Source organism: Tasmannia lanceolata, unplaced genomic scaffold, assembly GCF_043159265.1.
Source record: "Tasmannia lanceolata isolate RefF3 unplaced genomic scaffold, GAP_Taslan_0.1 ptg000003l, whole genome shotgun sequence".
In the NCBI taxonomy this organism is placed as follows: domain Eukaryota; kingdom Viridiplantae; phylum Streptophyta; class Magnoliopsida; order Canellales; family Winteraceae; genus Tasmannia; species Tasmannia lanceolata.
Window position 1 is genome coordinate 56,152,037 of NW_027518680.1, and position 10,464 is coordinate 56,162,500.

The 10,464-nt window shown below is 39.7% G+C and overlaps 1 protein-coding gene across 1 annotated transcript; it reads right to left on the minus strand.

Annotated features, from left to right (window-relative positions):
- Window positions 1-7,730: 7,730 nt before the first annotated feature.
- On the minus strand, window positions 7,731-8,684 carry LOC143869957 (uncharacterized). Its single transcript, XM_077376497.1, has one exon. It carries the CDS (start codon window positions 8,682-8,684, stop codon window positions 7,731-7,733), a length of 954 nt encoding a protein of 317 aa, XP_077232612.1.
- Window positions 8,685-10,464: the final 1,780 nt, after the last annotated feature.

The following is a 10,464-nucleotide window of genomic DNA, read 5'->3' on the forward strand; positions in this document are numbered from 1 at the left end:
CCGTTTTTTAAGAATCACCTGTGATTGATGATTGTTTTCAAAAGTAGCCGAAATCCGTAATTTCTCGAAACTATTACCCCATTCCGTACTTTTCTCTTTTAAAAGCTTTTCATTCAGGGTTCCAAATTGGAATACGAAAAAGTAAATATAAGGACAGAAATGCCCTTCTGTCCATTATCAAATCGTGTCTTTTGTCTTTTCAAATTTCAAAATTAATAATATTTTAATCGGACCATGCGAGCGTGACCTGCGCTCATTGTGACGCTGCCGTAGAGTCTATAACTCGCCTTGTATCTTTATTTATTTATTTGGGTCAAATTAGTGTTTGGGTCAGATTCAATGCCTCTTTGCCCAAATTTTTTAAAGGGGTGAGGGTTGTTAGGGTTTTCAACCCTTCCAAACTCAATGGTGGCAGTTTCAGAGGCATTTGAGCCTCGGTTCATACTGTTTTCGTGGTTATGGGTATTTTCCACAAGTTTTGATTATTTGTATAAATCCTTTAGGATTATTTTTGCAAATTTATGTTCTAGGGGTTTTGCACTATTCTGGAACTAATGGTAATGGTTTCAGAGGCATTTGAGCCTCGATTGATGCTCTTTAGTATTTAAGGGCATTTTCGCATGCCTTTGGAGCTTGATTTATTTTGAAACTCTTTTGGGATTGCTTCCGCAAAGTGTTGTTCTAGGGTTTTGCACCATTCCGAATCTAATGATGTTGGTTTTAGAGGCGTTTTAGCCTCGGTTGACACTGTTGTAGTGCAAATGCATGTCTTTTATCCCTTAGTACTTGTTTTTGGCTTTTGGTTTATTTTGAAAAGCCTCTTGAGATACTTGTGAACCCCTATTTAGAGACTTGATAACCCCTTTTGAGGACTTGATAACCCTATCTTGGACTTGAGAATTCTTGACAACCCCTTTTTGAGGACTTGATAAGCCCTTTTTTGGTCTTAAGATACTTGAGAACCCCTTTTTAGAGATTTGATAACCCCTTATGAGGACTTGATAAGCCCTTTTTTGGTATTGAGATACTTGGAAACCCCTTTTTAGGGACTTGATAACCCCTTATGAGGACTTGATAACCTCCTTTTAGTACTTGAGAACCCTTTTGAGGACTTGATCACCCCTCTTGATAACCATTTTGATGACTTGATAACCCCTTTTTGTTCTTGAGAATTCCTACTTTTATTAAATCTTTGTTGATGTGATTCTTCTCATACTAATTAGAGTTGTGAAATATTATTTGATATCTATTTTAGAGTTGGGAATTACCCTTGATAACCCCTTTGAGGACTTGATGAGCCCTTTTTTTTATTTTGAGATACTTGAGAAGCCCTGTTTAGAGAATTGATAACCCCTTTTGAATACTTGATAAGCTCTTTTTTGGATTTGAGATCCTTGAGAATCCTTGTTAAGCCCTTTTTTGGCCTTGAGATACTTGAAAACCCCTTTTTAGAGACTTGATAACCTCTTTTGATGACTTGATAACCCTTTAGATAACTTGATAACCCCTTTTAGTACTTGAGAACCCTGCTTATTCTATTCCATCTTTATTGATGTTATTCTTCTCATACTAATAAGAGTTGGGAATTAATATTTGATATCTATTTTAGAGTTGGGAATTACCCATGCATGATAACCCCTTTTGTGGACTTGATAAGCCCTTTTTATCTTAAGATACTTGAGAACCACTTTTTAGGGACCTAATAACCCTTTTTGAGGACTTGATAACCCCTTTTTGGACTTGAGATACTTGAGGACCCATTATAACCACTTTTGAGGACTTGAAAAGCCCTTTTTGGACTTGAGATACTTGAGAGCCCCATGTTTTGGGATTTGATAACACCTAGGAAGCACGGGTACGGGTACGACACGACACGGGTACGCGGGTACGTGATTTTTCAAAAAACCCGGGTGCGGGTACGTGTGGGACCCGATCCCGCGAGAGGGGGTGGGGCGCGAGCCGCCACGCTCTCTCTCTTGGTCTCTCGTACCCACGCGATTGGCGTGTGCATTTTTATTGATTTTAATTCATCTTTTATGTGAACTTGGGATCACTAAGGCAATCCGAATTCCACACAAAAGAGACTGACAGAGTCGCCACCTAGATGTGGGATCTAGGACCCATGATTAACCAGAAATCTAGACTCGCTACCTGGTTACAAGAATGGAAGGTATGGGGATTTATCCACCACATGCACCATTCCTGCCCGATAATCGGTCTTCGATTCCAAAAGCTAACTCTTTTAAATTTATTTTAAATGGCTCATTCAACTCTTTGTTAATGTGTTAACTACGGGACATGCATCCTATGATTTAATTTCAATGTGAATCCTAAATGTGTATCTTGATTTATTAATTTATCTGGATTCAATCTTTAGTGAAAGTTCTCCTAGAATTCTAATTTCATGGAAAGTCCTAAGTGATTTGATTAAGCATTTACAATAAAATTAATATACAAAACACCACAATTTGTTGTGGTGCCGACTCGCGGTTGGTATGCCATCAGACATCCAAGCTGCCTACGTACCCAAGCCTCACTGGGATCAGAGTCGACGTAGTTCGGTGCACCTAAGCTAAGCTACTCATGCCTAACTCAACTAAGACACCGACCTAGACGGGATTGACTGTTTCAACAGTTTTAGGAGAAGTTATTTAATTTAAGTTGAGGATTTTATTATCCTAGGATTTCATCTAAGATGCTATATGATTCTTATCTAAATGCAAGTTGTTCCTTAGACTAATGCAGGTTAGCCTACATCCTAGTTTACTAGGCATGTCCTAGGGAAAGATTGGGTGACTAGTGTAACTAGACCTATGGCACGGTTGCTATCCATAGCAAACGTCCGTGATGAGGCTGGACTCCTAACTCTAGGACTCCCTAAATCCTAATACACGACATGACGTAAGTGTTCCTAAGGGGGGCCTAAAGGTTCCTAAAGGAATTTTGAATCCACAGGCTCTTAGGAATCTCGAATTCTTTTGGGTTTGTAGAAACTTTTAGAATTTTCTTGAAGCTTTTAATTATCTTGAGGCCTTTAGTGTGTGTGTGGTGTCTTTTAAGTTGTTTGATTAGAAGTTTTTAGTCTCACTTGTGACTTTTAGTGATCTTTTGGTTGATGGCTTTTAATAGATTTAAATCGGTAATTTTAATGGGTGAATTTTGGGTTTGTGGCTTTTAGGTTGGGTGTATTTTAGATTAGTGCCTTTTGATTTTTGTTTGGAAAATGACGTTAACACAACCATGTTTTGACAATTCCACATATTCGACAAAACATTGACCATTAAAAGATCTAACAAACACAGCCCACTAAAACTGTCATAACTCTTTAACCGTTTGGCCAAATTGAATGTACGAACATGCGTTGGAAAGATCATTTATAGGGCTACAACTTTGTAGTTCAGCATTGTTTGTGAATTTGTGATTTAGAGTTTCGAAATCAGGTCACAAGACAGGCAGTCAGCACTATGGCGGGAATGATATTGGCGCTACCGTTTTTTTTTTTTTTTTTTTTTTTACCTTTTGTCTTTTAATGATTAAAGGGCTGTGATCATTACATTCTAATGGACTGTTTGGGAATAAATTTTGTGATCTAGGTGACTGTTTAGGAATGGAATTTAATTGCCAAAGGGTATTGTTTGGGAATGAAATTTGGATAGCATTAGATTTGGGTTCAAATTGGGTTCGGGTCTTGATAAGGTAAGTCAGCCATCTTGATCGAACGGGTTACAAATCCATGGGTGAGTGAGACATCATGGAGAAAATTAGGCGTGTGTTGTGATGAGGTCTGTTGCCATGGAATATGGGTTATGGTTATGACTTCATGGGATGGAGCATGACAAACGGACATGAATAGGGTGCCCAGGCATTTGATTATTTATGATGAGTTCAATTGTATACACACAATGCATGGATTTAAGCATTCAGGGGGGCTGTTTCGGTGGATATTGAGTCATGGGTCCAAAATCATATTTTAATTGCATGCATGAAGCACATAGAGGGTTTGATATACACATGTATGTATTACTCATACGTGCATCACGTATGTACACAATGTACACACAATAATAGATCTGGATAAGGGTGAGGGGTGAAGCCCATTTGAGTTAGTGGGGGAACTTGGGTTCGGTCAGGGCATGGTTTGGGTTGGATCCGGCTTGGGCGCTGCTCGGGCTGAACTTGGGTTGGCTCAAGTTGAACCCCGGCAGGACCTAGTTGCGTGCCACTTTAGATTGGGGTGCAGCTTTGATGTGCGGCTTTGGGTTGAGTTAGGCTCGAGTCCAGGTTAGACTCGGAGAGGGTGTGAGTCTGAGTTGGACCGTTGGGTAGCAAGTTTTGGATCAATTAGATGGATCAACACAATTGGGCAGTGGGGAGCTAGGATTTGGCAAATTCAATTGCGATATGAGCCATTGGATCAGCTTAAGTTGGGTAATGGGCTGCTGGTATAAAATGGGATGGACTGTAAAATTGGGTGTTTGCATCATTGATTTTGCCCAATAGGAACCGAAAATCCCTTGAGCCTGGGATTCAAAAGTTATCTAATTAGGTTTCCTAATTAAGACTCTTATTAGATCTAATTTGGATCCTTAATTAAAGCATAGAAAATAAAATTCTAAGCACGCAAACGAAAGCTAAAATTAAAACTAAGACATGTGATGTTGAAGAATAAAATATCTAGGACATACAAATCTAGAATAAATAAAAAATCATGTGAAAATACACCTACCTTCTATGGAGAGAACCGAACCAAGCTTTAGAAGAAAGATCCACTCCATCAAATTTGTCCACCAATAAGCTTCGGTCCCAAGATTTTGTTCTTCTAAATTTCAATCGCCAAGGTATAGACCAGCCCTTTGATCCAAAAGAAATTTGCCACGAATGTTTTGAAATCCAATAGACTCGATCATACAATTTTGGACCAAAGAAAGGTTCGGTCACAAAGCTAGAGTAGGAGAGAAGGTAGCAGCCCCCCAAAAATTGTAGTCGGTATCTCACGAATGAGGATATTGCCCAAGATGTTTGAGAAACTCAATTAATTTTTGTTACAACGGATCAGGGAGAAAGAGAGTTTCTGTGTATGGTTGTGTGCGAGGGCTGCCAATATGCAATTGATAAGAGGCTTGAAGAAGAAGATACGAGTCTCAGCTACAGCAAAAGGATATGGGGCAGCCTGAATTCGGCTAGTCGATGGATCAGAAATAGTGAAGATGGGGATGAGTACGATATCTTGAAAAACATGAAGTTGGGCAGACTCAACCAAGATCGGCCTCCCCTCTTTTTCTCCTCCCCCTTTTTATTGTTGTCCCCCTCCATATTTGTAGAATGAAGGTTGATATCTTTCCTTGCTTTCCAAAATTTCCCCACTTGCCTTCTTTACAAGATAGAAAGTTGATCTGCTGAGTTTGGGTGTATTTTCCAAAATAAGAAAACACGTTTATTTTTTGTTATAAAAATATTACCATTTTTCAAAAAGCTTCTCCAAAGTCTCAACTTTCCATTTTTCCTACAATACTCTCTTTTATTCTTTTTCAATGTTGATATCTTTTCTTTATAATGGAAAGAAAGATGTCAGCTTCTTAAGGTGGGAGGGACGTTACCATGAATATAAAAAGAAATATTGTGCTGACGTAAAAGCATGAGATCTTCCCCCATGTGTCTGAATATCCTCCCTCTAGATAACTTCTTCAAATACCCCCTTGAACTTGCTTCTTATGGTTTGAATTGCTCTCTTTTTTTCGTTTTAAATAATAAAGCAGGTCATGAACTATAGTAAAGAAAGGAAGAAAGAATCCTGACATCTTGAGTTAGATTCCAAGTGGGACCCCTATGAGCATGGTTGAATTGTTCATGAAAACGATTATCTCTCACTGGCTGAATTCACTTGGAAGCAAGAACTTAGAAATATATTGGTGGACCCCACTTCATAGAGTAATCTAAACCGTCCAAGTAGCGGGCCGCAAGGTGATAAAGTTGTGCCTTTTAGATTATGTCTATGAAATAATCTAAACAATCCAAATGATAAGTTGTGCCTCAAAAATCAGTTCCAAGGATTATTCGAATTGTTCAACTTGATGGTCACAACAAACATTGGTTGCTAAAACGACATCTCTGAGATCTTGACAGCTCCCTTGATGGACATCTTTATGCATTAGATCGGAGTAGGCTCAACACTCATTTTTCATTAAAACCATATGCGGGCCTCCTGTTGATCCAAATTTAAACCAATGCTCAATGTGGGCCCACCAAACGGTTCCAAATTTCAATAAATGTTCAATGCAGGCCCACCGAATGGTTCCAAATTCTCCCTTGGCTTGGATTCTTCTGCATAACCATTCTCAACACTTAGCGAAAAGAAAAATACGGAACATTGCGGAAATGATCGGAAAGATTGAGAAAGCATAAGGGACGGACACGGGAATGGGGAAACACTGAAAAAAAGACTGATAACACGAACACTAACTTCTTTGTTGATTACAGCAGAGCAAAATGGGGGTGTCTACAGTACGTTAAATATAATAATATTTTTTATTATTTTATTATATATTTATAAAAATTAAAAACAATTAAAGAACAATCAAATTACAATTAACATCACCAAAATAGCAAAATCTAATATTACTCCATATTTCATAAGTTCCAACTTCCAACTTTAAGTACAAGATGTTACGATCGCATCATTCATTAGATACAATGTCCGTCGCCTCATCTCCAATATCATCATCTACATCATCGGTAAAAACAACGGCTTCCAAATCCGGCTCATCGAGTGAAAGGCTAGCAACTTCAAGCACCCCAACATCCTCAAAAGAGTCAAATGAATCTCCACCTATGTCCCACATCCTCGTCTCTCCCTGTGCATACTGTGGAGATCGTTTTGATAGAAGACGAAGATTACTATGAACAAAAACCAAGTCCTGAGCCCGTTGTGGAGTTATCTTGTTCCTTCTCAAAGAATGCACAAAGGAGTAAGTGCTCCAATTCCTCTCGGCACAAGATGAAGACGAAGGCTGCATAAGAAGCTTCAAAGCTAAGCTTTGAAGCATAGGAGCACACGTACCGTGGACAGCCCACCAATCATCAGGCTCTAAAGTAGCTCGGTCATTGATGGAATCAATGTCATTGAATAATCCAGACTTCATAGAGAAGTGGGCAAACTCCACATTAGCCTTCGTGCGATCTGCTGAATTGGGAAAGTACCTTTTGAGGCACTTTACCCTCTATGCATAAATCTCTGTATCCTTATGTGGAGGAACACGATTTGAACTGGCACTAAGCCATTCTTCGCTGTAATACCTTCAAGAATAGAAAAAATAATTTAGTTCCATGTTAAAAGTATGAAATAAAGTTCACAATGAACATAACTATTAATCTAAATAAAATTTGAAGTCACCTAACCTTGGATTCAATGAATGAGCCAAGCAATGAAGCGAAGTGTTGCTCTTGTTCCAACGATCAAAAAGAATTTCTTGCACCACTTCATAAAAGCTAGACTCTTCTTCTTTTCTCTTTGCTTCCTTCCTATAGATTGCCGTCTTCACTTTCTCAATCATCGTGTCCCACATATCATAAACCAAATGAAGACAAGGCTTATCCGTGTCACTCTCTCTTAGCATGTCATACATAGGAGATGTAAAAGAGAGTATGTAATCGATAGAATCTCACCAAATGTCATCTAACACCTTCTCTTTCACAAACTTTGCTTTTCCTACATCATCATCTCGATAGCAATTTCATTTGTCACTAATCACCATCGATTGTAGACCTTGCTTTAAGAGTTTAAATCTCTTAAGCATCATAATAACACTCGCAAAGCCAGTCTCGGCAACAGAAAGCAACTTCAAACTATTGAAGTCGTTGAATATGGCCAATCTCATCGAATGATTCATGATGAAATTCTTCACTAGCATGACATCTCCCGCAATATCCGAGATCCAACTACATTCTCCATGGGCAATTTGATTTACTTCCATATTCTTTGCCGCACAAATATTCTTCAAAGCAAGATTGAGTGTGTGCACCACACACGGGGTCCAAAATATGGAAGGAAATTGAGCTTCAACAAGTTGTCCGGCCGCCTTGCAATTTGGAGCATTATCGGTAACTACCTGGACAACCTTATCATGTCCAACCTCATTAATGACTTCCTTCAATAAGTTAGTAATGAAATGCTTGTCTTTTGTCTCCCCCGAACAATCTATCGCCTTAAGAAACATAGCTCTACCTTCCGACACCGCCATGAAGTTAATGAGAGGCCTCCTCTGTGAGTCGCTCCATCCATCACTAACAATGCTCACGCCTTTCTCCCTCCACGTGTCTCTAATAGGTTGCAACAACCTATCAATATTAGCCCTCTCTCTTTGAAGTAGAGTTGTCCTAAGCAAGTTGTACCCCGGAGGCAAATACCCCGAAAGCGCATTGTTGGCGGCAAAAGTGTAGGAACTAGCATAGTATGGGTTTCTTGCTAGGTGAAAGGGCAAGCCACCGGAGTAAAACATCCTAGCAATCTCGGCATGTAGTTGATCACGAGCCGCCATGTTGAAAGCTTTTTCAAGTGCACTCACATTTTCACTTGTCTTTCTCTTCTTCAAATCATAACTTGGAGCCACAAACATACTTGTGCAACCCAATGATCCAGTACTCGACGATGGCGGCAATGGCACTTTCCTGGGAGCATTTTGCTTCATAATCTCTTTGCATTCTTCCTCAAACCTTGCATTGCAAGTAGATCACTTGCTTTCACTTTAGGACATGGTCTGATTCCTTGCACCGCTATCTTCAACAAGTGCGCCCTAACCCTTGTGTAAGAGCTACTGAAACTCTTACTGCAAAAATTGCATTGCCACCTCACATTCCCTCCACCCTTAGGATCTTTATCAAATCTAGAGACATGCTTCCATAAAGGCTTCGACAAATCTTCATCAGTAGAAGACGTATGTGCGGCTTGGGCGGCGCTACTAGCACCGGATGAAGACATTCTAAAATATATTAAACAACAAAAACAATTTTAGTACGCAACGCTGCAACCCAATAAAACAAGGGACTCTAATTCTCAATTACACAAATTGAAACAAACAAGGTTACAACTTACAAGACAACACCAATTGTAAATTTGTATACACAACCAAACATACCCATGTAAATTAAGCAATTGTATACACAACCAAACATACCCATATAAATTCAAAAGGCAAGTGGCAAATGGCAAATGGCAAATGGCAAATGGCAATCCAATGCAATGCAATTATAAATTTATAATGAAGCAATTTTATACTCTCAAGTCTCAAGTCTCAACAGGTATTGGCCTATTGCATCCAAAAATTAGTTTTGGACTCTCAAGTCTCAACAGAGTAACAGACAACAAGTATTTGCACCCAAAAATAAGTTTTGAACTCTCAACAGTCAACACTCAACAGCCAACAAGTATTGCACCCAAAACTCAGTTTTGGACTCTCAACAGCAGCCAACATGTATTGCACCCAAAAATCAGATTTGGATTTTGAGAACAGATTGTGAGTCCGAAGCTGATTCTTGGACTCAAAATTAGATTCAACAGATTGTGAGTCCAAAAATCTGCTTTGGATTCACAATCTGTTCTCAAAATCCAAAAGTCAAAACAAACAGGGCCCAATAATCATTAATCTGTTTTGGACTCAAAATCGATTGACAAAATCCAAAAAATGTTCTCAAAATCCAAAACAAACAGGGCCCAATAATCTGTTTTGGACTCAAAATCGATTGACAAAATCCAAAAAATGTTCTCAAAATCCAAAACCAAAACAGATTAATGATTATTGGGCCCTGTTTGTTTTGACTTTTGGATTTTGAGAACAAATTGTGAATCCAAAGCAGATTTTTGGACTCAATAATCTGTTTTGGAATCAAAATCGATTGACAAAACCCATAAAAAAAAACAGAGAGAGAAAGAGATACAGAGAGGGAGAGAGAGAAACATAGAGAGGAGAGAGGCTGAGAGAGAGAGAGAGATAGAGGCACAGAGAGAGGGAAACAAAGAGAGAGAGAGATAGAGGCTGTGAGAGAGAGAGGAGAGAGAGAGAGCACGGGGAGAGAGAGAGAGAGAATCACACAGAGAGAGAGAGAGAGAGTAACAGAGAGAGAGAGAGGAGAGAGAGAGCACGGGGAGAGCGAGAGAGAGAATCAGAGAGAGAGAGAGAGAGCAATAGAGAGGGAGAGAGAGAGAGAGAGTGAGAGAGAAATACCTTTAATAGAGTGGAAGGGATAGCCGGAGAGAGTGCCGGAGGTTCCGTCGGAGGAGGGAGCTGGAGGGAGAGCCGTCGGTAGAGAGAGAGAGAGAGAGAGAGAGAGAGAGAGAGAGAGAGAGAGAGAGAGACGGAGGTTCCGTCGGACGAGGGAGCCGAAGGGAGGGCTGTCGGGAGAGGGAGCCGGAGGGAAAGGGAGAGGAAGAGGGAGAGAGAGAGAGAGAGAGAGAGAGAGAGAGAGAGAGAG

Coding starts and splice junctions, on each gene's coding strand:
- LOC143869957 (XM_077376497.1), bottom strand. CDS start 8,684: ATGAAGCAAAATGCTCCCAGGAAAGTGCCATTGCCGCCATCGTCGAGT.